The sequence below is a fragment of the Amphichorda felina genome (genome assembly GCF_050947745.1).
Source record: "Amphichorda felina strain 45539 chromosome Unknown scaffold_8, whole genome shotgun sequence".
NCBI lineage: Eukaryota > Fungi > Ascomycota > Sordariomycetes > Hypocreales > Bionectriaceae > Amphichorda > Amphichorda felina.
The window spans coordinates 2,150,575-2,176,016 of record NW_028145042.1 but is presented as its reverse complement, the minus strand read 5'-3'; the positions used below and the strand labels follow the sequence as shown (position 1 = coordinate 2,176,016).

At 56.9% G+C, this 25,442-nt stretch overlaps 10 protein-coding genes across 10 annotated transcripts; 2 read left to right on the top strand and 8 right to left on the bottom strand.

Moving 5' to 3' along the window:
• Positions 1-1,016: 1,016 nt before the first annotated feature.
• On the bottom strand, positions 1,017-1,870 carry ACO1O0_008346 (class I glutamine amidotransferase-like protein; the record flags this gene model as incomplete). The annotated part of the gene is made up of 2 exons (XM_083197710.1): positions 1,017-1,331; positions 1,394-1,870. The coding sequence occupies 2 exons, from the start codon at positions 1,868-1,870 to the stop codon at positions 1,017-1,019; spliced, it is 792 nt and encodes a 263-aa protein (XP_083047178.1).
• Positions 1,871-3,527: 1,657 nt separating this feature from the next.
• On the bottom strand, positions 3,528-4,151 carry ACO1O0_008345 (uncharacterized protein; the record flags this gene model as incomplete). Its single annotated transcript, XM_083197709.1, has 1 exon — positions 3,528-4,151. The coding sequence occupies one exon, from the start codon at positions 4,149-4,151 to the stop codon at positions 3,528-3,530; it is 624 nt and encodes a 207-aa protein (XP_083047177.1).
• An 893-nt stretch (positions 4,152-5,044) lies between these two features.
• On the bottom strand, positions 5,045-6,573 carry ACO1O0_008344 (uncharacterized protein; the record flags this gene model as incomplete). Its single annotated transcript, XM_083197708.1, has 2 exons — positions 5,045-5,447; positions 5,504-6,573. The coding sequence occupies 2 exons, from the start codon at positions 6,571-6,573 to the stop codon at positions 5,045-5,047; spliced, it is 1,473 nt and encodes a 490-aa protein (XP_083047176.1).
• Positions 6,574-8,981: 2,408 nt separating this feature from the next.
• Positions 8,982-10,711, bottom strand: ACO1O0_008343 (methyltransferase domain-containing protein; the record flags this gene model as incomplete). The annotated part of the gene is made up of 5 exons (XM_083197707.1): positions 8,982-9,195; positions 9,296-9,745; positions 9,817-9,898; positions 10,025-10,455; positions 10,704-10,711. The coding sequence occupies 5 exons, from the start codon at positions 10,709-10,711 to the stop codon at positions 8,982-8,984; spliced, it is 1,185 nt and encodes a 394-aa protein (XP_083047175.1).
• Positions 10,712-11,029: 318 nt separating this feature from the next.
• ESF1 (pre-rRNA-processing protein ESF1) lies at positions 11,030-13,135 on the bottom strand (the record flags this gene model as incomplete). The annotated part of the gene is made up of 1 exon (XM_083197706.1): positions 11,030-13,135. One exon carries the CDS (start codon positions 13,133-13,135, stop codon positions 11,030-11,032), a length of 2,106 nt encoding a protein of 701 aa, XP_083047174.1.
• Positions 13,136-13,520: 385 nt separating this feature from the next.
• DBP4 (RNA-dependent ATPase HCA4) lies at positions 13,521-16,036 on the top strand (the record flags this gene model as incomplete). The annotated part of the gene is made up of 2 exons (XM_083197705.1): positions 13,521-13,652; positions 13,712-16,036. 2 exons carry the CDS (start codon positions 13,521-13,523, stop codon positions 16,034-16,036), a joined length of 2,457 nt encoding a protein of 818 aa, XP_083047173.1.
• Positions 16,037-16,337: 301 nt separating this feature from the next.
• On the bottom strand, positions 16,338-18,308 carry ACO1O0_008340 (uncharacterized protein; the record flags this gene model as incomplete). The annotated part of the gene is made up of 1 exon (XM_083197704.1): positions 16,338-18,308. The coding sequence occupies one exon, from the start codon at positions 18,306-18,308 to the stop codon at positions 16,338-16,340; it is 1,971 nt and encodes a 656-aa protein (XP_083047172.1).
• Positions 18,309-21,109: 2,801 nt separating this feature from the next.
• On the top strand, positions 21,110-22,408 carry GAL10 (NAD-dependent epimerase/dehydratase family protein; the record flags this gene model as incomplete). Its single annotated transcript, XM_083197703.1, has 4 exons — positions 21,110-21,138; positions 21,204-21,429; positions 21,504-21,954; positions 22,005-22,408. 4 exons carry the CDS (start codon positions 21,110-21,112, stop codon positions 22,406-22,408), a joined length of 1,110 nt encoding a protein of 369 aa, XP_083047171.1.
• Positions 22,409-22,563: 155 nt separating this feature from the next.
• On the bottom strand, positions 22,564-23,623 carry ACO1O0_008338 (quinone oxidoreductase family protein; the record flags this gene model as incomplete). Its single annotated transcript, XM_083197702.1, has 2 exons — positions 22,564-22,818; positions 22,880-23,623. 2 exons carry the CDS (start codon positions 23,621-23,623, stop codon positions 22,564-22,566), a joined length of 999 nt encoding a protein of 332 aa, XP_083047170.1.
• Positions 23,624-24,180: 557 nt separating this feature from the next.
• ACO1O0_008337 (Alpha/Beta hydrolase protein) lies at positions 24,181-25,089 on the bottom strand (the record flags this gene model as incomplete). Its single annotated transcript, XM_083197701.1, has 1 exon — positions 24,181-25,089. One exon carries the CDS (start codon positions 25,087-25,089, stop codon positions 24,181-24,183), a length of 909 nt encoding a protein of 302 aa, XP_083047169.1.
• Positions 25,090-25,442: the final 353 nt, after the last annotated feature.

The following is a 25,442-nucleotide window of genomic DNA, read 5'->3' as shown; positions in this document are numbered from 1 at the left end:
GAATTAGGTTGTTAGTTCAAGTATTGGTCGGCATATTCTTTGAAATGGGGACTTACAAGAATTTGGATGCATAATTCTTCGCCCAAACTTCCACATTCGCTCAGGCTATCCTCGGTCGCAATTGAGAACAGAGGGCTGGGATGTGACGGGCAAGCCGAGGGCTGGGAAGGGGAAAGGTAAGGAAGTACAAAGATCCAAGAGAATCTATGCCTATGTAGGGCCTAGGTTGAGCGTCGAGGAGCTGGGGGCAAAGCCAATGGACGATATGTTGCCGGGGTTGGTAGCTAGAGCTCACCTTGGAGCTTGCACCAGATCTGGTCGTTATCCAGGTAATCTGGACCTGAAGAGCAGTGAATCTAGGCCTGGGTGCTTGATTAAAATGTCAAGGTAAAGTTTGAATAGAGAGATGAACCAAATGAGAGGACTAGGTTTTAAAATAGAGAGATAAGGGAGAGAGAACAGGGGGGGAGATGGGTTGAAGGATGAAAGGTTGGAGTTGGGAAGGGAGATTTTAGGGCCTTAAATACTTGTCAACGTGCTCCTGAGGAAGGAAGGAGTTCGACCCTAGTCGAGGAGATTCCAGAAGAAGCGATGTAATCCTGCATATTGTGGAGATATTGCCCATAGAGTAGCAGTCTGGCGATGTGCGCATGGAGGGCGGTGTGTTGAGCTGGAGCTCATGTTTTCCTCCGTGAAATGTGCGTGTATTTCTCTGCCTCGAAGTTGGCGGTGGCATTTTGGGAGGAACAACAACTTGTAGTACTACTAGCACCCGGGCATAAAACTACTAATCCTCTGAAAAGTGCCAGTGGCAGTTGAAGCAGACTCGGAGACATATGCGAAGATACTAATTTATAGTCTATTCAAAGCAGAAATCTATATAGCCTTAAGCCCAGCCAAGCGACCCATAACTGTGACAAAAACAATGAAATTGCCCGTGACGTACCTCGTAGTCTATTCCAATCAATCTCATGAAGGCTCGAATGACGCTCGCACGCGCTATATCCATATTCTACCTACGCCGCCGCACCAAACCCCTCCCTCCCTTGCAGCATGAACTTCAAAAACGCCTTGCCAATAGCCACGCCGTCGTGAGGCAGCGGCGCCCGCTTCATAGCGTCGTCGTACTCCTCGTCAGTGAAGATGCCCACCGTGTGGCGGTTGAAGAGGATCTCCGAGATGATCTCCTCTGTGAACTCGGGATGGCCCTGCACCGTGATGTACCGCCCGGGGTGGTACATAGCCTGGACAGCGCAGGCGGCGTTGGAGCCAAGGGGGATCGCGTCGGGCGGGAAGTCCTGCACAATGTCCCTGTGCATTTGGTGGATGTGCTAAATCATACCAATGTCAGCCTTCACATCCACCGCTCCTAGCATAATATCGACAAACATACCATCTTTTCCACCTCAAAGAGCTCCCTGCCCTTGTCCGTCAGGTCCACCTCCGTCACGGCAACCTCCCACCCGCCATCACTCGTACCCAGTGTCGCACCCACCGCCCGCCCGACGATCTGATGGCCGAAGCACACGCCCACGACGCGCACGCGGCCCGACTCGAGCGCACGGCGGGTAAAGTCGACGAGGCGCAGGATCCATGGATCGTTATCAAAGGCCGTGTGGCGCGACCCCGTAAGCAGCAGGGCGTCGACGGCCTCGAGGTCCGGGTACGAGTGGAGGTCGTTGACCACGTCGTGGCCCGTGATGGAGATGCCCAGGGCATCGAGTGAAGGCGCGGGCGGGGTGAGGGTGTGTGCCGCGGCGCTGAGGAGCCCCGTGAAGACGCCAGTGTAGCTGCCCTCGCGGGCGCGGGTCTGGGGTTGGGGGGTGTCGCACTCGAGGATGGCGAGTCGGAAAGGGGTGGGGGAGCTCATGACGGGTGTTGTAGGTGTGTTTTGCGGTACGGTGGTGGCGGTTGACGCCCCTCGGGGAGGGCTGGAGTGAGAATTGTCAGAAAAAAAGGAAAGAAAAAAAAGTGTCCAGGCCGTGGTTGTTAGTGATGGGCCGCAAGTTGGGATGGGAAATGGGAATTTAGAGGATTAGGGGTCGAGACCCGAGAGTCGCATCCTAGATTCCTAACCGTTGTGGACCCTCAGAGGGTGGGCCGATAACGGCGGGGGCGGGGCAAGGGCGGACAAAACGACCTACACCATGTCTCTCCTCTGACCAGTGAGAATATGACTGCTTATTTTCTGACAAGCTTCTACCTGCGGGGCTTTGGGCGGGGTCCAGTTGCGTCACGCCACATGCCAATCAACGATTCCCAAAATCCCATTCTGCATTGATGGGAAAGTCGAGACTCAAGATGCCCAACCATGCAGGGTTAATCACCTCCGAGAACTTGCCAGGTTTCTATTTTGGGCTCAGTGTCACGCATGCGTGACACTGAGTGGGCTTCTTCATCTCACATGCTCAGTACCTTGACGCATGCAAGTGACGACATGAGATTTCTCCTCCTACCACTGGCGTCACTTTCGCCCAACCAATTGTTCGTTCAACGGTTACGGACCTCGTTAAGCGCGTTAGCAATATGCCACAAACCTCACGGAACAAAGGCAATGTTCAGGTCAATGGCCACGCTCGGGCGAAGCTTGCTATTTGTTTCCGTACTGTGACGATGCCTCAGGTAACCTGACTGAGGAGACACTTGATGAATCTGTGTTTGCCGCACACCATGATTGCCATGCCCAGGATATATCACGGATATATTAACTCGACAGCGCATGCACGAGCCCAACCTAATCAAGTATACATCCCTCTTGATATAAGCTTCTACTGCATCTCACGATTCCCGACCGTGGGAACCAACAGCTTACCCCCAACCAATCGACATACCCAAACGCGGCATAAGCAGTTAGCTCGTCCTTGAGACACTGCCGCCAAGAGCTACGATACCACCTACATCTTGAAGACCACGATCAGGATTTTGCCGACATGCCGGATTGGAGGTCGACGTTTTTGTTGCTCAAGGTCCTGACCTGCAATTGCTTCCCCGGCTTCAGGCGTCAGAGCGACAACCTAGAGATTGACCCTCCGGCTGACCAGAGACTTCCACCACAGTCATGGACAACACGAGGTCAGAGTCAGGAAGGGAGCAAGCCAAGGAAATATTAGATAGGCCAGGACAAGTCTACAATAAGGCCAGGTGCCGGAAGTGGTGAACTCGGTCGACTTCGTTTGGCTTGGATCCTGGACAAGATTAACATCCGAGTCACGTCTCTCTCATCAGAAAGGGTTCATAGGCGTTAAGATGGAGTCTAGTCCAAGTTGAGTTAACAGGGACATTTCTCTTTTGATTCTCGAAAAACCCTCCCAAAAACTCCATGAGTGGATGCTCCGAAACGCCATACTTGCTGTAAACCGACAAGAAATGCAATGAAATCGTGAACATAAACACCATAATACTGTCGTAAAAAGAAATAGCCATTGCTCCGCGGTCAGAGCAACTCAGGATCCCCGTACATGATCATCAACATATATATCCATCTTCCTTTTGCTGTTTGGCAATCGACCTTAGTAGCCCTAGGCTAGCTAGGCTATCGTCGACTCGGCAGGCTGCGTCGACGCCGGGCGCTGTGGCGACAACTGCTGCTGCTGCTGCGCGGCCTCGGCCATGCGCAGCTCCGTCAGCCACGTGTCGAGGCGCCTGTTCTTGTCCTCGACAGCCTGGACGCCCGCGGCGTAGCCGGCCGTGGGGTCGACGCCACCGTCGTCGTCGCTCATGCTCCACAGGGTCAGGTGCTCGAGGATGGCGAGCACGGCGGCGACGGCGATCTCGACAAAGGGGCTGCGCCAGTGCCAGCTGCAGGCGGCGCTGAAGATGAGGATGAAGGTATCCATGGCGTCGCTGAGCAGGTTGGCCAGCAGGGCGCGGCGCACCTCGCGCGGCGAGCGCAGGTCGGCGGTCCAGAGGAGGCCGCCCAGCAGCAGGTCACGCGAGCCCAGCAGGCTGCCGAGCAGGAAGGTGGCGCCCGTCTTGGGCATGTCGAAGCTGGAGAGGCCGAGGGCGGGCCAGGCGATGAAGCATAGGCCGCGGGCGATGCGCACGGCTGAGAAGAAGGTGATGGCGAAGCGCTGGACGGCGTTTAGGGGTGCTGGTGGGGGCGCATTTCTGCGGAGGAGGGGGACGGTCGGGTCCGTCTCGATGATCGCCATGGCAAGCTTGGGTGGCGTTCGCACGACGATAGAGAAAATAAAAAGGAAACCCTAGAGGTCCTCAAGCCCAATGATGAGGGAGGAAAAAGGAGAAAGATCTAGGGAGGACCTCGAGGGAGGGGAAGGGTGGAAGAGCTATTATTATGGGTTTGCGTAGATATCACGACATGGGGGCAAGAGGCGAGCTTGAAGAGTTTTATGGAGGTGAGGGGCGATGGTCAGCCGCTGGGAGGTAGTGACCGTGTCGCAGAACCCCTCGCGAAATGCGGATACAATGTGATAGATACAGCAGGTATAAGATAAGTAAAGAAGAGAGAGAATTCCATCTACGTACTCCGGGTTGTGCAAGGTACCCATCTGGCGAAGGAGCAGAAGCTGCATTGTCCATTCCTCGATGAAAGTGGTGGTCGTCACTTGATGTTGGATCACGACCGGTGGGATCGGGATTCCAGATGGGGATTAGCGCCATCGCCGCTGTTGCTCCGGCTGGGGTTGGGTGCAGGAGGCTTTTGTGCCACAATGGACATAATTTTATGAAAACGGAATGCAATACATAGTACGGAGTATGGTCTTCGTACGTAGGTACGTAGCACAGAAGATATCGTTGACGTCCACCGTGCCAGGTCTCCGTTGTAATACCGATGGTTTCTCTACGTTAATCAGAAGGTTCAATTGATATGCTAGTCTAATTTTTATCTTGTTCTACTATCTATATAGTGATATGCAAGCGGGTGGACCAAGATAAATCGTCGCGAGGAGCAGAGCAGGTCATGGTGCAAGGATCCCAGGCCCTTGGCAAACTGTCGACTCAACCTCCATACCGCCAGACCAGCATCTGTTTGCTCTTTCCACAACAACGCTCTAGCTTTATCTTGTCATGGATCCCCAACGTACTACACCACAGCTTCTTTCTCCTCGGAATCGACGCCCCTAAACTCAAAGTACTTATTCCACTCAGGATCCTTCACCAGGTCCTCCACAAGCTCCTTCTCGACGCTGATGCAGAACTCATTACCCTCGTCATCGCCCGCAGGCCCACCGTTGGTCCGTACAGGGTATACGATGGTGAGACCCGCAGTAATCGTCTCGAAGGGGAAGCGGAACGCGTACGGTCGCGCGAAGCCAAAGTCGGCGTCGTAGGGCCGCGTATCACGCCACTCGGTTATGACGTTGCTCATAGGCGGGAAGCTGTCGATACGCAAGAATAGGCTCGTCTTGTCGCGGATGGGCGCCACGGCCGACAGCGTCGCCTCCAAAGCCTCCTGCGTCGCGCCGTTGGTCAGCTGCCGGATGTACCTGGACAGGCGTTAGTTACCTGGGGTTTATAAAGGATGGTTGAGGGGAGACTATACCATGCCAACTTCGACAGCGGCGCTTCCGAGATGACCTCCTGCACCGTGAGCTGCGGCATGGGACTCTGGATGCTCAGCGCCGCAAAGGCAACGTTTCTCTGGACGCGCTCTGGCACCGGGGGGTCGTGGAGCCGCCTCCGCATATCGACAGCCTCGCCCCAGATGAGCTTCTCCCCGGGGTCGGGCTTGAAGAGGCGGGCCCGGTGCTTGGACAGCATGCGCCAGATGTACGCCGAGAACGCATCGTAGCTCGAGATCCAGTAGCTCCCATCCTCGGGACTTGCGATCTGCTTAAGCTCGGCTGCCTTGCTCTTAGGTAGGTGGAATAGGATTAATTGGGCGGGGTGATGGTCCGAGTGGCGCAGGGGTGAAATGGGCCCATCAACGCGCTGAGACTCTGGGAGCTCTGGCCTGGTGAGCCTCGAATTATCCAGGCAGGCTGGGTCCCAAGGGGCGGGTGGCGGAGGGCTGCTGTCGGATGAGTTCCAGATGGCAGCGCAGTTCTCGGCTAGCTGACGCAGCTCACCAGCCCAGCCCATGACATCGTTGGCGTAATGATGGTGGTGCATCATGAAGACGAGGCCCCCGGGGATGAAGGTCGCCTTGAAGGCGGAAGCCTTGGGGTTACTCACGGGCTGGGCCTCAAGCTTCTCCCCGTACGTCATGGGCGGAACGCACCAGGTATCCAGGTTCCCCAGAGCCCGGGACACAAAGTGGCGTTTTTCAAACTCGTCAAAGGATGGATATTTGCCCTCGTCTTCGGGCCCGTCGAGCCATTGGACATGGAACTGGACCGTGGCATCCTTTCTCTTGTGAAAACAGAGTCCGCCATCCGGGTGCTCCTCGAGGACAGCGCACAGATGGCGACACTGGCTCAACATGACCTCGAGACCGCGCTGGAGCACCGAGACAACCCTAGGCTTGTCGGCATCGGATAGACGGAAGAAGAGCCCATAGCTCTGGAAGACTTGGGCGGTGCAGTAGTCGATGATGGATAGCTTGAAGTACTCGTCCGCCGGGTCCGACTCCCACCCCGCGGGATGCAGTTCTAGGACTTCTTGCTTGCCCATTTTGGCTTTGACGGGATGGGTGTGCAGCAAAAATTACGACCACTATGTCGCGCGAAAAGTCACGGCCAACGAGACGAGCGAGAGATGAGAGAGTGAGTTCACAGGTCCCCGGCGCCCCTAGCTAATAACACATATTATACTATGTAACAGAGGAATTCAATTGATCAGGCTATCCCCTGGACACTCGGCATTTACTGTAAGAAATACCCATACTACTACTACTATTATGTAAAGCCGGGGTAGTAGTAAGCGGCGAAGCGCAGCATATCCCCTGTATACATATTATGACAGCTGTGGGCCTGACCTGCGGCGCCCATATATTCGAAACGTAGTTTATCTTGGCGTATGTATGTAATACTACGAATAGTCGAATACTTACTAGGCTAGGGACGGAGTAATACGGAGTAGACCACCTATAAAGGCTACTCGTATGAGTGTACGGATCTGCTGGGTGCTTCCACCGTTTCTAACAGTGTACGTTGTGAATAGCCGACGGATTGGAATTATGCACATGGGTTTGAGCTTTCGTGTTTTGGCCATGGATTAAAAGCGGCAGTGGTCAGGGACCCTGAGCTGGATGCGACCTCGCGTCGTTTGCCCTTATCTCGACCTCCGCAGTTCCACACACCCTTCTGGAGGAGGATGGTGTGATGGCGCTTGTATCGGTGAGTCCATCAGTCCCATCAGTCCCATCAGTCCCCCACCCCATCCATGCCATCCATGGCGGCCTTGGGGGCCGAAACGGCGAAAAGGGCCTACTGAGGGATCGGCTTAGACACCAATTGGGCAGTGCCGGACAGCCGCCTTGCCGCCCTGGTTGATAAGTCACGGCGATGTGTTTGAGTATTGGCATCATCGGATCAGCCATTGGATCAGTTGGATGTGGCCACATGCGGTGGGCAACCCGCTCCGGCCTGGTGGATGGATAGGAATGGCAGTTGGCTTCATGGCTATCGTGGGAAACTGGAAAATGTGCATCAAGACCCCGTGTTTCCAGCGCCAAGGTGTGTCGCAGTGCATTGCACCGCATTGCATGCGAGTCCTCACGAGCTCTCTCTCCAGCCCCCAAGCTCCCTCCCAGGCTCCCTCCCTTCCCGAACAACCCCCACGAGCGCCCAGTCTTCACAAGCAAACCCGCTGGGCTTGGCCTGTCTGTGACGTGCGAACTGCAGCGATTATGGCAACCTGGGATGTGGATGTGTTGAATGCAGATAATATTATTACTGTCGCGACTGCTCCCTACCCAGACGCATGCACGTCGCACGTCGCATCTGCTGACTTGAATTTTTCGAGGACATGGATGTCGACAGCATCAAGAGCGACAGCCCTGTCGATCGCTGACAACCCTCAGCGTGAACCCTCTAAGCCCGCTCGTCCCAAACTCCATGTCGTCGTCCAACTTTGTCTACCGACATCATGGCGTTCGCATCGCATGGGGGTCGCCAGCCACCAGCAGCCACCACCACCACCCGCCCCATCACCACCAGCCGCCCGCTTGGCGGGCAAACAGGATACCGGCGAGTAGGTTGACTCGCTGAGCGCAACAACCTAGGGCCGCCATGAAACGGTCAGGCCACAACGGCGTGCCGTGTGTGCACAGCTAAGCGGGCGAACGGAGCGGTGTGGGGTGAATCACGGGTGTCAGCCCCTCGAGGCCTGGAGGGGTTAATAGGGCTTCTGATTCCTGGAATGCTCGCTCGGCCGTTCCACGATAAGGCGGGCGCGGGACAAGAGGCCTAGCAGTCGCACGGCATATTCTATGAGGATTGATATCTTCTCCCCGGTCGGTCCTCCAATGCGGGGAAGCTGCTCATGCTGGCTGACACTTGGGACTGGAGATGGTTATCTCCGCGGCCACACGGAACATGAAACTGCATGTCCATATTGATATGTGCCGTACGGATACATAGTACGTACGTGCATAGTCCGCACAGGTAAATACGTCATGAATGCCCCCCAGAGGTGCAGCATGATGGCAGTGTCTCGTCTCAGCCCATCCGACATACCGACATACATACTTTGGTCGTATTAACCCATACCACTTACGGATACTATAGCTAACATATCGTCCGACATCACCCTGCCTCTACATACTACAACATGCTCATACGCATCTATCTTGTGCCTCGTTCCCCTGATCTTGTTTACCCAGGTGTCTTACATAGTACAGCACAGCCACGGCAACACTCGACAAGCTGGTCAAACAGGATACTACAAAGATCAACGAAGTCTTACACTGTTCGCCGCCCCCGATACGCCATCCAAAGGCACACTTATGCGCCCGAACTGAAACCAAAAGCCGCCATCAATCGTATCAACAACAACGACAAACGACGCTGACGCCTGCTAAAGCACATGCGGATAAGCAACCTTCTCCCCCTCCCCCGGCCCTCAGGGGCATATCCCCATCAGCCAGCAGCGGTCCACGGCTTCTGCCCGCTCCAGAAGTGCATCTTCCCGTACGCATGCACGGCCGGATCCCGCATCGCGGCGCGGCACTCGGCAAAGAAGACCTCCATCTCCGCCTGGCCCCAGCCCAGCAGCGGGAAGTGCATCGCGCCCACCGCGGGGAAGAACTCCTCGCACGCGCGGCGGTAGTACATGCCCACCAGCCGCATCAGCCTTTTCTCACAAGGGTCAATGGAGTTTCTGACTTTAAAGAGACCAGCAGGGGGGGAGGGGGTCCGGGTTGGGCTAGCCAAGGGAGGGAGTTCAGACTCACTTGTCCTTGGGCCAGGTGCCGTAGGGCAGCTTGATGTAGTTGTGCTGGATGTTGACAAAGCCCGCCTCGTGCAGGTACTGGGAGCCCTTTTCTGACGCGTGCGCGTCGGTGCCAAAGTGCGCAAAGGCCTCCATGAGGTACTCGGTGAACCGCTTCAGCGGCCAGTCGTCGGGGACGCTGTTGTCGTCGCTGTGCACATCCCCGTCGACGTCCTGGAGCTCGACCCATGCCCCAGGGCGCATGTGCCTGTTTCCCGCTCTCACGGTCAGTCTCTGGAACAGCATCCTGGGGGGGGGGGTTCGGCAGGGGACCTGCTGGGTGTGACGCAACTTGTATGCCTCTCGCAGGACCTTGACTGGTGACCGGAGGATCGGGACCATGTTTCGCAAGTGGACAAAATCAAAGTCGGGCCCATTGAGCCACGACGCCTCGACATCGTCTACATAGAACCTGCAACAGGTCAGTCCCCTTTTTCCCAGCCTGCATACTTTCGTACAGAACGACCATCCGCCGACACGCACTTGACATTGGCCGGCACCCATGGCGGCTGGATCGGACTAAGATCCAGGCCAATGACCTCGGCAGAAGGGTATGTCTCGCCCACTAATACAGCCACAGCCACGACAAGTCAGCACCTGTTTCAGTCGTTGTCTCATCGCCCTCCCGGGGGCGGGGGGCACTGACGCCCCCCATCATCATACTCGTACGTACTCTCCATCGCCCACGCACCCGTCCCCGTGCCTAGGTCGATGATGCGCTGCGGGTTGTCCCCCAGCGGCGCATAGAACAGCCGCCCGTCCGTGGCCTCGAGCATCATGGCGTGCAGCATGTCCTCGCGGCTCTGCTCGGCCTCGTCGTTGGGGATCGGGTACCGCCCGTGGCGGTAGCGGTGGTACCGCCGCCCGTTGGCGTAGCTGTGCTCGTAGAGGCTCGACCGCAGCGAGATAGACTCGCCGCGGCCCGAGTCGCCGTCGCCGACGGACAGCGAGCTGTCGGCGTCCGAGTCGAAGTCGATGCTCGTCGCCGAGAACTCGCCGTCCTCGTCGCTGCCCCCGGCCTCGATGACCGTGTTACCATGGAGGAGCCCCCCCTGCTGGTCCAGTGGCACCGTAGGCGACGCATCGTCTGACTGGCTGCTGCGCGGGCTCGACTTCTTGCTGCTGCTGCTCGTGTCACGAGCGTCGTGGGTGTTGCTCATGGCATAGTCTTGTCATCCATACGTCCCTCCGCGGGGGGGAGAATAGAATAGGTGAAAAAGAAAGGGGACAACAAGTAGGTGCCTTCCCTGGGGCGACACAAGGCAGGGCTCAAGTCCCACGGATGGTCACTGTCCCGTCTCCTCCTAAACCCTTCTCGCCCGAGCCACTTGTCACTTCGCTTCCTCTTCTACCTCCCGTCTTACCAGCACCCAGTCATCGGGCAATAACGTAATAAACCACGAGGTGGCACGGCGGTGACGGTTGACAAGTGATCAAATCCCCTGCTTGCCACGCTGTGTGACCGTCGCCAACTCCCCCTGCCCATCTTGGGCCAATGAATTCCGTTGCGGAATTGGACCGCTGCATAATGTTTGCGTGTACGGATACCTTCCCGCTGTACATATGTCAGTGTCAGTGAGACATTCTGTCTTACAAGTTACTGATGCCTCGCGTCCATGTGCGCACACTTGACCAGACCACCTCAACATTGTCAAAATAGATAGTATATCATTCGGTCATGCTTTGTTACGATCGCTCATTTCCTCCCCTTCTTGACCTTCTTGGCTCTCCTCCGGTCGTCCTCCACATCGTCGCCGCCTCGCCTCTTCTTCCTACCCTCCTCCAGCAGGTGCTTCATGCCCTCCGTCGCCTTGAACTTGGGATTCGACGGGTCAATGGCGAACTCGTGGCTGTCGAACACGGCCTTGAAACGGTCGTCGCCCACGTCCATCTCGAACTCCTCCTGCAGATTGCCGTCAATCTCCTTGGCACCCTTCTTCTTGCCCTTGCCCTTCTTGCGCTTCTGCTTCTCGGCCCGCACAATGTCGTTCATGTCAAAGTGATCGAGGTGCTCCGCCTGGCCCTCGTTGACGTCCTCGGCCATCACCTTAGTCAGGTGCGCCTTCTGCTCCGCTGCCTCTGCCTCGGCGGCCTCCCGCGCCTCGCGCTTCTTAAGGCGCTCCTCCTTGCGGATGGCCGTCTTGGACACTGGCGCAGACACATCCGCCGTGAAGAAGGGGTCGTCGAAGCCAAGATCCTCTGCCTGGTCGCCCTGGACTTCCGCCTCCTCCATCTCGCCGCCCAAGTCCTCGGCGTCGGGGTCGAGACCCTCGCGCTTAGCCTTGGCCTTCTGACGCTTCTTCTCCTTGCGCTCGCGTTCCTTGCGCTTGTACTTCTCTATCGTCGTCTCCTCCTTGTTCTCCTCCTTGGGCTTCGTCTCCGTTAGAGCAGGCGTAAACGTGATCTCCATATCTCCCACAGGCCCCTTGTTGGATTTGGCAGCGGGCTCGTTCCCAAGTCCTAGCGCCTCGCGCATCTTTTTCCGCGCGAGCTCCTTCTTGGACAGCTTCGGGGCATCCTCATCTTCTTCCTCACCAGCTTCCTCCACGTCGGACACTCCATCATCCTCGCTGTCGCTGGCGAGATAGGCACGGAGATCATTCTCTTCGATCTGTGCCCTACTGCCGCTGAATGCCCGTTTGATCGAGTCCTTTCGGTTTAACTCCTCGGGGTGCATGTCCCAAGTAAGCTTGACCTTGGAGCTCTGTAGCGCGTTGGTGACAAACTCGATGGGCTTGTAAGATGTAGGAACCGAGGTGCATTCGTCCCGTGGCTCGTCGTCAAACGTGACATCGTCGGGTACGAACCGCAGATCCAGGAAATTAGAAGATGACTGGAACTCGGTGCCATCGGTTAAATCGTAAATCTTCTTGGCAACCCCGGGGCTGGAGCAGACCATGACGGCGTAGTAGTATCGCAATCGGTCCAGCTGGTATGCCCTCAGCGCGTCGCTGTCGAAATCCTCATCGTCGCCCTCCTGCATCAGCTCCTTCTTGATCTTCTCGTCGTCGTCGCTATCATCGTCGCTGTCATCGTCCGAGTCCGAGTCGTCTTGCTTCTTCTTGCCCTTGAAGAGAGCCTTCGGGGGGCCCTCTACCTCCTCCTGACGCATGCGCTCCTTTCCAAACTCGCTAGGGTATACAGATACCCTCTCGACCTTGCCGGAGGCGTCTGTGGAGGCGAAGCTAGAGAATAAGGCGAACAGATCGGTAGATTTTACGTGGTCCCAGTCCAGGTTGACAATGGCTATGCGATTGGTGACTTCGCCGGCCTCGACCTCAGCCTGCTCATCCTGGAACCTCTGCATATCCCCACCGGTAGCGAGTTCAGCACCGCCGTCCTCCTCGTCAGAGTCACTGTCTGAGTCCGAATCGGATTCCGACGAAGAGAAACCACCTCCTCTAGCTGGATCATAATTCTCGTGAGCCGCTCGGAGCTCCCTCTGGACCAATTCATCGTCATCGACCTCAATCTCCTCCTCATCTTCATCCTCGTCCTCGCTGCCCTTGCTCGCTTGGTCATCGCCACCTTCTTCTTCCTTCTCCTCCTCCTCTTCCTGATACAGTCGCTCGAGGGCCTTCTTCTTGGAGTCCGAGGCTACCTTACGGCCGTAGCGGTCCACGCGCGTCGGGGCGGTGAAGTCGTCATCCTTGAGCATGCGCGAAAAGCGCTTGTCAATGGTGGTCTTGGATTTCTTTTTCGAGGGAAGGCGGAATCGGGGATCCGTCTCGAAGCTGGCGAATCTCGGGTCGGAGATGCGGCTGGTAGAGCCGGCGCTCTCTTTTTTGGAACCGCCCTTCATGTTGGCAGTCTCTAAAAGCAGGATCTGGTGATGGAAGCTTCAGATGTTTGAGGGTCTGAAAGCTGGTCGCAACTTTTTTTTTTTCCAATGTCGATTAGAGGGGCAGAATCCATCACAATTTTTGGCGGTGACTGAAAGTTCTGCCAAGGGCGGTGAGACGCGACTCCATAACAGGCATAGAAAGGTACGAGGTACGTACCTTATCAGTCAACTTTAGTGACAATCGCCCCACCCGGGACAAAAAAGTTTCGGAGACTCCCCAGAAGGCGGCGTCTACACATTTCTAGCACTCGAGACCTCGACACTCGCAGACGTCCACGCTCAGCCTTTCAATCGAACCGAGACAAGTCAATCCCACAAAGGCACAATACGGATGGCCGCCAACATGCGACCGGGGGGTCGACCCTCCAAGATCCAAAATCCCCCGAAACCGACGAGCAAGACGGAGCTCCGCCAACAGAAGCGGAAACGGGATGCAGACGATCTCCAGACTCTTCAGCAGAAGGTTGATGAACTGGTGCGTACCATTGCTGATGGACAACGTAATGAGAATTCCCGGTACTAATTGTGTAATAGGATCCCAAATCCACCGAAATCAAGGCCTTCGCAGACCTGCCGCTGTCCCAACCCACCGCCGCCGGCCTCCACGCCTCACACTTCACCACCCTCACCGACATCCAAGCCCGTGCCATCCCTCTCGCCCTCCAGAACAAAGATATCCTCGGTGCCGCCAAGACCGGCAGCGGCAAGACATTAGCGTTCATCATCCCCGTCCTGGAGAAGCTGTACCGCGCACAGTGGACCGAGTACGACGGCCTAGGTGCTCTCATCATTTCCCCCACACGCGAACTTGCCGTCCAGATCTTTGAGGTCCTGCGCAAGGTCGGCCGCAAGCATGCCTTCTCGGCCGGTCTAGTTATTGGAGGCAAGAGTCTCAAGGAGGAGGCCGAGCGACTGTCGAGGATGAACATCCTGGTCTGCACGCCTGGGCGCATGCTCCAGCATCTGGATCAGACGGCCGGGTTTGACGCTGACAACCTCCAACTCTTGGTCCTCGACGAGGCGGATCGCATTATGGATATGGGCTTCCAGGCCGCCGTGGATGCGCTCGTTGAGCACCTTCCCAAGACGAGGCAGACGCTCATGTTCAGCGCGACCCAGAGCAAGAAGGTCTCTGATCTTGCCCGCCTGAGTCTCAAGGACCCCGAATATGTCTCTGTCCACGAGTCCGCGTCCCATGCCACACCGACAAACCTTCAGCAACACTACATCGTGACGCCCCTCCACGAGAAGCTGGACACGCTATACGGCTTCATCAAGGCGAATCTCAAAAGCAAGATCATCGTTTTCCTAAGCTCAGGGAAACAGGTTAGATTCCTCTACGAGAGCTTTCGGCATCTTCAGCCCGGTATCCCTCTTCTTCACCTCCATGGACGGCAAAAGCAGCTTGCCCGTCTAGAAATCACGTCGCGTTTCACATCGGCCAAGTACTCTTGCCTCTTCGCCACCGATGTTGTCGCTCGAGGTATCGACTTTCCCGCCATCGACTGGGTCATCCAAGCAGACTGCCCTGAGGACACAGATACCTATATCCACCGTGTAGGCCGGACAGCCCGCTACGAGAGCAATGGTCGTGCCGTTCTCTTCCTCGATCCCAGCGAGGAGGACGGGATGATCAAGAAACTCGAGCAGAAGAAGATCCCCATCCAAAAGGTCAACGTCAAAGAGAAGAAGAAGCGGAGCATACAGAACAGCTTGCAAGACATGTGCTTCAAAAACCCGGACCTCAAGTATCTCGGGCAAAAGGCCTTTATTAGTTACGCTCGCGCCATCCACCTCCAAAAAGACAAGGATGTCTTCAAGCTGAACAAGCTAGATCTCGATAAATTTTCAGCGAGTCTGGGTCTTCCAGGTACACCCCAGATCAAGTTCCAGAAGGGCGAGGATATCAAGAAGATCAAGAACGCGCAACGGCAGGGCATGTCGAGTGGGTCTGAATCGGAGATGGATATGGACGGTGTGAAGAAGACGAAGCGGAAGAAGGGCGAGGTGCGGACAAAGTACGACAAGATGTTTGAGCGTACGAACCAGGATGTTCTGTCCAGCCACTACAGCAAACTTGTATTGGATGGTGAAGGAAAGGCTGAGGGCAGCGATGATGACGATGCAGACTTCCTCTCGGTTAAGAGGAGGTTAAACGACGACGACCTTGACGAGGAGTCCAAAAAGGCACCAGCCAGCTTCATCAAGGTCATCGATGGCCTTGGCGGCAAGGAGCCCTTCATTGTGGACTCGAAACGTCGTGAGAAGGCCCTCAACTCCAAGAAGAAGATGCTCAAGTTCAAGGGCAACCCCACAAAGATGGTCTATGATGAGGATGGCAACCCGCACGCCGTCTACGAGCTCACCAACGAGGCCGACTTCCAGGAGGAGGGACCTGCCGCGGAGCTGCGGCAGCGCTTCGTTGAGGAGGAGGCGGCCAAGGTCAAGGAGGCGGATGTGGACGATAAGCAGCTGCTCAGGCAGCGCAAGAGGGAGAAGAAGGAGAAGCGCAAGGCCCGCGAGGCTATGGAGCGCGCCGGTATTGATCCCGACGAGGCGCCGCCCCTTGTACAGCTTGGCGGTCGCGATGACAATGAGGACGATGGTAACGATCCGCTGGAGTTCCTGCGGTCGCTACCCCCCGCAGGGCAGTATCGTGATGACAGCGACGGCGATTCTGGTGAGGAGGAGCCCCCGAGGAAGAAGGCCAAGAAGTGGTTCCAGGATGATTCTGAGGACGAGGAGAAGGCCAGCAAGAAGAGCAAGGGCAAGAAGAAGGGCAAGGTCTTTGAGCTGCAGGAAGAGCCGGAAACGCTGGAGGACCTGGAGGCCCTGGCGGCGGGGTTGCTGGATGGGTGAAGGACTTCGTAGGCGATATACCCTTGTCCTCTGCAATATATATCCAATATTTACAGCTTCACGCACATTTCAAAGGGCTTGTTAAGTGACCAGAAACAATGTTTGATGTTCCAATTCGTCAGGCCAATTCGCCTTTTGCAAAGCCCCTTTGGAGGCACCTAACAACGCCAATACGCTCCTGAATACTCCGTACAGCGATATATAGTAACACACACACGCCTGCTAATAATCCAACAAACACACAGCTATGTTGCTCCACTACGAATCCCTCCCAACTCCTGTGCCTATATTATCATCATCATCATGACTGGGGATCCCCGTCCACGCGCTGCCCATACAGTCTCACGCGGTAGAAGCACGTATGGTGCTCCGCACCGTAGTTGCTCGTCGCCCGGACAACAACCTGGTCCGTCTCGGCGCCCATGGCGACCAACTCGCTGCTCAGGCGGTGCACGTGCACGCCGTCGTGCAGCTCGGCGCCCTCGTACGTGAACTGGCCGATCTTGACAAACTGGCCGCCCAGGTCGGCGGGCGTGGCGTTCCAGTCCTCGGACGAGTCCTTCTCAGGGAAATGCGTCGCCGCAAAGTCCAGCAGGCGCTCGCGCGTCGCCTGGTCCTCGATACGCGCGTGTACCTCAATGTCACGGGGGCGAGCGCCGGGGTCGATGGTCGCCCCGGGGAGGATGTGCTCGATTACGACGTGCTGAGGGATGACCTGGTGCCCGAGGAGGACGGACAGGGCGGCGCCATGGGGGTTGCCGCGATGATTTATCTGGCGGGCGGCGCACCAGCAGTCGCCCTCGTCGAACCAAGGCTGCAGGGCGGCAGAGAGGGACAGGGGTCTGGCGCCGCGGGTTCCTTTGGCGTGGGCTTCCTCGATAACGCCCTGCTTGTAGGGATCGTAAGTTTTGCTTGACTTCTTGGCGTCGACTATGGCGCCGGCGCCCTGGCTGAAGTAGTTGACCTGGTTCTTGAGCTCAAAGTCCCAGTGGGCATGGATCTTGCCCTGCGCCATCGCCTCGAGATTGGCATCCGCCAGCGCTTTGCGCAACAGGTTATTAACCAGGGCCGTCACATCGTCGCGCGTCATACCACTAGGCGGAGCCGTTGTCCTGTCGGCGGCAAGCTTGACCGATTCGCGGATGAGCTCCTCTAGTTTAGGCTGGAGCTCGTTGAGCTCAGCGCGGATCTCTGAACGGTGCACAACAAACTCATTCGTGAGGTGCCGGAGGAACTCGTCTCGAGTGACAATGATGCTGTGGGTGTCCGGGTTGTGGAGCTGCGCATCGACGAGCTTCTTGACCACATCACTAAGCTCCCGCTCTGATGCCGCCGATTTGAGCTTGTCCAGCGCGGAGCCGAGCTGGGTGGAGATTTTGTCGTCGTTGTCCTTGACCCAGCTGTCCCAGAAGCTGGTCATCTTCGAGTTCATGCGGTCCTCGATGCCATCCATAGTAAGATTGAGCTTGGAGGTAAAGGCCCGATCTGCCACCAGCTTCGACGCAATGGCCTTCCAATGATCATCTGAGCTCACGACATAATCACCATCCTTCTTTTCCACAGTCAAGAAGCTGCCATCTTCCCGCAGGAGATCTCTCATAGCATGCCAGAAGTCCTCAGCCACGACTGGCTTGCCGTCCTTGAGCTCCATGTGCACCACCTTTGGGACTACCTTCTGAAGTTTTTCCAACGATGCTTCATGGAGTTTTCCGGCCTTTTTCAGAATCTTGAGGTCATGATTGTACTTCTTGAGGAAGTCATCGAGCTCATGACGACCCTCGTCATCGATGTCCCATAGATCGGACAGGCCGCCATCGTCTCGGAAAGGTATTGGTATGGACTGGGCATAGTCGCCAACCTTACTAGCAAAGTCTTTCAGCCCTGACCAAGGAGATATGGTGATAGGCGGAATAGAGTCCACAAAAGACAGGTCGAATTCGGGTGCTGACACCCCAACGGCGATCGCGCCTATCAACAAGGTGATGCCCATCAACACAAGTAACCTTTGACGGTCAAATACACCGGCAACAGCCTTAGAAAACCCAACTATCCAGTCGGTCACGTCGTCCATCAGGCGGAAGAGAGCATCCAGATAGGTTTTGGGGTCAAGGAGACTCCACCAGTCAACGGCATCATTGTACCCCAATTCGTCATCGTCGTCGTCTTCGTCGTCCACGGATGGTTCGATCGTCTCCTCTTCAGCTTCCAACAGTTCTTCTTCGACCTGAGTGCGGTAGGAAGGTTTAAAAGGTGAGAAGGACTTTACTCGCATCCAGCGGTCCCGCCAGGGCGATGGGCTCGTAGAAGCTCCTCCTCCTTCTGATGCCTCAATTTCTCTCTGCATCGCTTCATCTGCCTCGCTGTGGTTGGAGGCATAGTACGATGCTTCGGCGGAAGCACGTGCTTGAGCGATACCCCTACTTGATCGAGCCGGACGGGCTGGTCGCTCAGCAGCTCTTTGAGATGCCTGTCGGACCGGTGAGTTCGACCTGGTATTATGGGTATCTTCCAGTTCATCCGTCTCGTCTCGTGTCGGAGGACGTGCCACTGAGCTCAAGCTTATTCCCCGTCGTGACCGCCGGGGAGGCTCTTTCATCCGAAGTCGGTTCGGTGCAGGAGTGTTGGCATTCCTGTCAGGCCCAAATGCAGCCTTTTGAAACTCGTCATCTAGTTCCGGCTCGTCTTCACTCGGCTGACTGGAGGGAGGGCCTGGGCGTTGAGGCGAGGGTAAATGTTGGGTTGGTGGGGGTGGGGGCGGGGGCAGCTCATGCTGCTTCTCTTCCATAGGGCTTGGTTGTCGCATGTTGCGAAGGTTAGACGGAGGCCTCCTTTGTGTAGGCTTTCCGACTGGCCGGGTATTGGAGACAAGAGGTGTCTCTCGGGGGGACGATGCTATCGTCGCATCGCCGTAGTAGTCGCTCTCTGTACCAAAACTTCTGTCGTCGCGCATGTCCTCCTGGTCTTGCACTAGGTTGGGAGGCATTGGCGAAAACCGTCGTTGATCATACATGTTCTTATCATAAAATGATTCCTCGGACTGGCCTCTTTGCGGAGGTTCAGACGTCTTACGTTGACTTCGCCTTCGAGTTCCGCCAGTGGCTGTGTGAAGTGTCAGGATAAGTTTAGTCACAATGCGAGGGAGAAGACTCACCAGTTTCTTGAGTTTGGGCCTGAGTTGTACGCCCGTCTCCTGCCAATTCGTCCCTCTCCAGATGATCGCTTCCAGCCCTAGATCTAGGGCGCGCAGGAGGGGGCATCTTCCTCCGCGCGGAGTCTTCATCCTCCTGTTCATGGCGACTCAGGACATTCTCGACAGCGTTTCCGAGGTCTCGGGGCTGGTTATGGCGTCGGTCAGGACGCGAGGGTGGAGGCTCAACTCCTGAGCCGTACGTATACTGTCTTCTTGACGCCGGGGTCCCCGCCAATTTTGGCAGGTTCGGCTTCTGCAAAACGGGTTGAGGAGATGGTGAAGTGCGGCCAAAGTCTGGATCGAGACTCGATAGCCTGGAGCCACGTTTACCGACAGCTCGAGGAGGCATTCTGAAAAATGTTGTCTCACGAATGCTGAAAGCTTTCGACGGGATTTGTTTCCCCAAAAGATGCGCAACAAGAATTAGGGGTGAGGGAGGGTAGTGAGTGAGGCAGTGGTTGTTGTCGAGATTGGCCCTTCATTCCATATAGCCTTTCGGGTTGAAGGGATGAAAGACCAGGCGATTGAGTGGCCTTTCTCGAGGGACAAGAATAGATAGGTAGTGACAATAAGACCTGAAGAATGCGCCTTGCAGGTACCAACAGGTGATCCGAAGCTGAGTCGCAATGGTCCAACAAAGCGCCTCTAAGCTCGAGCACCCAAAGGGCAGGCTGCCCAGCCCCAGCCCAGCGATGGACAGTAGAGTCCTCCCTGCAGATGAGGATGCGTTTTTAAGCCCAGGTCAAGTCGCAAAAGTAGGGTAATTAAGAACAAAGAGCATCGTAGCGTCGTGGTGGCTGTGGTGGCGTGTGGGAGCTCGGATCATGGCAGACGGAGGTGGTTCGCTAGGTTGAGATGGCGCCGATGAGGTTCTAATGTTGCGATATTAAGATGACTTCATCGTGATCGATGAATGATGAAGAAAATCTTGACAACTCGGTGATTTCAAAGCCGGTGAATCAAGGTGAAAGCACTTATTGTCGGTGGCTGGGATCTCAGCACGCGCCAACTCATTCTCACCCAGCGCTCGCAAACACAAGACGCGTTCTGGGGTCAGTGAGCTGCTGAGGTAAGCAGTTGACAGAGGCCACCAGTCACGTGGGCCACATCAAGCCTTAACAGGCCGGGGCTCACACCACCCACCCCGCATGCAGCCTCCCCAAGTCATCTCGACCAAATTGGTCAATCTGAAAGACAGTGCTCTGTCGCTCTTTGTCACTTTAAGTGCTCCGAGTGGCCTTCGCACGGAGTTGGGGGATGATCACTTGTTACTCATCATCGGCGATGCCCTCCTTTTTAGAAATCCCAAACACATTCTCCGCTTGGCGCAAGTTTTCCACCTTCCGTTGTCCTAGTCGCCAATCAGGCTGCGGCAGAATTTGATTCGGGATGATCAGCATTCAAGCGCTGTTACAGTATCCCCTTATCTCATCTCGGGCGCTAACGACAATAGAAGGAGTTCGAGACAAGTGTTCCAGTGTATATAGCCTATTCTGCCGCCTACTAGTACTCAATACTACTAGTACTCAATGCAGACAGCCCGAAATAGGAGAGTTATACTTTGTGCATGATGACGACGTTGTAAAATAGCGCGTTGTGGCGCGGCGCGGCGTGCTTGTACATACGAGGTCTTGTATTGCAGCTCTCATTTGCTCTCCTGAAAGTGCCCCTCGTCGATCATCAGTGATGCATTTGCCCCGCCATCCACCCCCCAAGCCGGAAACTGCTGAAACCAGCGCAGCAGGTCGATAGCTCCCGCCTCCTGATAACTGATCTCCTGCTCGCACTTTGCTCCCTCCCACACCACTCTTCCACACTTCTACAACTCGTAATCCTATCCTCAGCAACAGCTATAGTACATAAATCACGTTAACATACGAACAATGGCTGTGGGAACCGTCTTGATCACCGGGTAAGCTCCCCCCCACCCACAAACCTCCCTCTCTCCCAGCGAGTCCCAGCTCTTGGCTGACGCAGCTTGGCCCCCGACAGTGGCACCGGCTACATTGGCTCCTTCACGTCGCTTGCCCTGCTCGAGCACGGCTACGATGTCGTGATTGTAGATAACCTCTACAACTCGTCCAAGGTGGCCCTCGATCGCATTGAGCTCATCTGCGGTCGCCGCCCCGAGTTCTACGAGGCCGACATCACCGACGAGGAGGCGCTCGACAAGATCTTTCAGAAGCACCCTACCATCGACTCGGTCATCCACTTCGCCGCGCTCAAGGCATGCCATACCCAACGCTATAGCCCGACCCTGAACTAACAGATGGCCAGGCCGTCGGCGAGTCAGGCGAGATTCCCCTCGAGTACTACCGCGTCAATGTCGGCGGCAGCATCTCCCTGCTGCGCGCCATGTCCAAGAACAATGTCACCAACATTGTCTTCTCCTCTTCCGCTACCGTCTATGGCGATGCGACCCGCTTCCCCAACATGATCCCCATCCCCGAGAACTGCCCCATCGGCCCTACCAACACCTACGGCCGCACCAAGGCCATCATCGAGGATGTGATTACCGACCACGTCAAGGCCCAGCGCAACAACCTGCAGAAGGCCGGAAAGCCTTTCGAGCAGTGGAACGGCGCGCTGCTCCGCTACTTCAACCCCTGCGGTGCCCACCCGAGTGGCATCATGGGCGAGGACCCCCAGGGCGTCCCCTTCAACCTGCTGCCGCTCCTGGGCAAAGTCGCCACCGGTGACCGCGACAAGCTGCTCGTCTTTGGCGACGGTAAGCTGCTCCGTGTTCCCATGAACATTCCCGGATACTAACCCTCCCAGACTACGCCTCCCGCGATGGCACTTGCATCCGCGACTACATCCACGTCGTCGACCTCGCCAAGGGTCACCTAGTTGCCCTCAACTATCTCCGCGAGAAGAAGCCCGGCGTCAAGGCCTGGAACCTGGGCTCCGGCCGCGGCAGCACCGTGCTCGAGATGATCAATGCCTTCAGCGCCGTCGTCGGCCGCGACCTCAAGTACGAGATTGTCCCCCGCAGGCCTGGTGATGTTCTGGACCTGACGGCCAACCCCACGCTGGCCAACGAGGAGCTCAACTGGAAGACGGAGCTTCCCATGGAGAAGGCCTGCGAGGACCTGTGGCGCTGGGTCCATAACAACCCTCAGGGCTACCGCCAGGAGCCCCCGCCCGAGCTCCTCGCCGCCGTCAAGGCCTCCAAGGCGTAAGAGTGCTTGAGAGGGTGTTGTGAAAAACGGCGACTTGGTTTGTGCTATTACCTGCCGGATTGATAGAACAGCGTAAGCCAGTAGGAACAGCGAGCATGTCAGTGGCACCTAGTTTATATAGAAACGAATCTACGAAAAAAAGCACCATATTTTGGCTAGTTACACTTGATGAGCAGCTTCCCAGTTGTCTTGCGGCTCTCAATGTCGGCGTGTGCCCGCTTGACGTCTGCAAGAGGGTAGACCTCGTGAACCCTGACGTCGACCTTTCCAGAGGTGACTAGGTCAAACAGCTCCTTGGTGTACTTCTCGAGATCCTCCCTGGTGCTCACGTAGCCATTCACCACGGGCCTCATGAGCCTGACGTTCTTGGGGCCCAGCTTGAGGATGCTGAGAGGAGGCACAGCTCCAGACTATCGACATGGTCAGCCACCATCATCCATATAGCGAATCAGCAAAAGTCCGAAAACTTACCGCGTTTCCAAACGAGATGAGGTTACCCTTGAGCGCAATCATCTCCAGGTCGGCATCAAACGTGGCCTTACCCACGCCGTCAAAGATGACATCGATGCCATGCCCGCCCGTAATCTCCTTGACCTTGGCCACGACGTCGTCATTCGAGTTGATGGTCCACTCGGCGCCGTTCTTGCGCGCCAGCTCCAGCTTCTCCTCGGTGCTAGCCGTGCCAATCACCTTGGCGCCGACGGACCGCAGCATCTGCACGAGCAGCAGGCCCACGCCGCCCGCCGCCGCGTGCACCAGCGTCCACTGCCCGGCCCGCACCATGCCCGCCTCGCGCACAAACGTCCACGCCGTCAGGCCCTGCAGGTACACGGCGGCGGCCTGCTCCGTCGACAGCGCGTCGGGGATGGCGATGGCGTTGGCCGCCGCCACGGCGCTGTACTGCGAGTACGTGCCCTCGACGGCGCCCATGTACACGACGCGCGTGCCCGGCGGGAAGCTGCTTCCCGGCACGGAGGGGTGCGCGGCGACGACCTCACCGGCGGCCTCGCGGCCCAAGGTCATGGGGAAGGACGGCGCGGCGTAGAGCCCAGAGCGGAAGTAGGTGTCGATGAAGTTGACGCCGGCAAAGTCGTTGCGGACGAGGAGCTGCCCCTCCTGGAGGGTGGGGACGGGGACGTCCCTGTGCTCGAGGACCTCAATGCCGCCGTTCTTGGCGATCTGGACGGCCTTCATGGTGCTGGGGATGGGAGCCATGGTAGATAGCGGCTGGCGGCGACTGGTGCGGCTGTGGGCGAGGGCTGGGTTGCGGCGACTAGTAGGGGTGAAGATGACGTGGTGAGGGGACGATGAGGAGGAGGAGAAGGGTCGGAAGTTTATTAGTAGTGGCGGCGGCGGCGGTGCAGTGGTGGTGAGGAGTGTGGACAGCGACCTGCGAGTTGCAAAGCGGGAGAGGGGACGGGCCATTGAGGCTCCAGAGATACGCATAGAGGACGGATGGGCAATCACGCGATGGGGAGAGATGCAGGTTTGTGCCCATTAGATGGCCGAGTGTGGCCCGGCATCCGCTGCGGAAGCCGAAGGGGCATCCCGAACTTCGGGATCAAGTCCATCATTAATCATCTCCATCCTTCGATTTGTAAGATGCGGGGTTCCACCCGAAGCCGGCGTCGGACGGCCCAGATGCCGTCTCGTCTCACCAGTTGCATCATTGCATCATTGCATCATGGGTCTCAGAATGGATCATCATGGAGGTCGCTTATTTATTTGCTTGGGTATGGGCTCTTATAAAGGCAGCTTGTCCAGCATGGCTCCTAGACTAGGAATTCCCGGACCGCCGTGACAACTTCCCTGGGCGCCTCCTCTGGAATGTAATGCCCGGATTCCACGCTGCGCCCTTGCACTGTGATCTCCTGCGCCGTAACAGCCGACCACTCCCGGACAGCGTCGAAGCACTTCTCGATGACCCCGTGCTTCCCCCAGAGGACCAGCAGCGGGCACCGGATCAGCCTCCCGTCCTTGAGGTCCTGCCTCGCCTCGTCCAGGTCCAGGGACGCGCTGGCGCGGTAGTCCTGGCACATGGAGTGGACGGCGGCCGGGTCCTCGAGGACGCTGGCGTAGTATTCGAAGCACGACGGCTCGAATATGCTCAGCGCCTGCTCCTGGCGTGCCCCCATGGCGAGCTCGGCGAACTCGCGCGGGCGCCCCGAGATGAGCGTCTCGGGCAGGGGCTCGGGCTGGATGAGGAAGAACCAGTGGTAGTAGGCCTTGGCAAAGGCAAAGTCGGTGGTCGTGTACATGGCCAGCGTAGGGCAGATGTCGAGCAGGATGGTGGCGCGCACGCGGTCGGGGAAGTCGACACACAGCTTGTGGGCGACACGGGCGCCTCGATCATGGGCGCAGACGAAGAAGGGCTCTGACGTGGAGCCCAGGAGGGCGTCCATGACGGCGATGCAGTCGCGCGCCATGGCGCTCTTTGCGTAGCTGGCCAGGTCGGCGGGTTTGGACGAGGCTCCGTAGCCGCGGATGTCGATGAGCACGACATTGTAGCGATCCGTGAGCTGCGGCGCCACGGCGTGCCACATGTGATGGCTCTGCGGGAAGCCGTGGAGGAGCAGAAGCGAGGGGAGAGACCGTGACGGGCTGCCGCTCTTGAGACCGTGGATGGTCACAGGAGGGTCATTTTGGGTCTTGATGTCAAAGGGCTCGAAACCTTCAAACATGGCGACTAGATCTGTAGAGCTTTTCCGTAGAACACTTATCAGTAGGTATGGAGGCTGATGAGGCTGATGAGGCTAATGCTGTGAGTTTGGTAGTTGTCGTGCATTATATAAGTGCACAGTGAGCAACGTACGCCCTGCTGGTGACCGGTGCTACTGCACACCCCTCGGAGATGGACAAGGCCGCCCGGAAAAGATAATATGGGCGACCGGACAAGTCCAACACCGGCCGGGCCATCAGATAGCGCTCCACTTCACGGCTGTTGCCGGAGGTTGAAGTTGTATTGTACATGGGCCTCGTGGTCAGAATGGTCAGAATGGTCAGAATGGTCAGAATGCCCCGATGGGGGAAGATG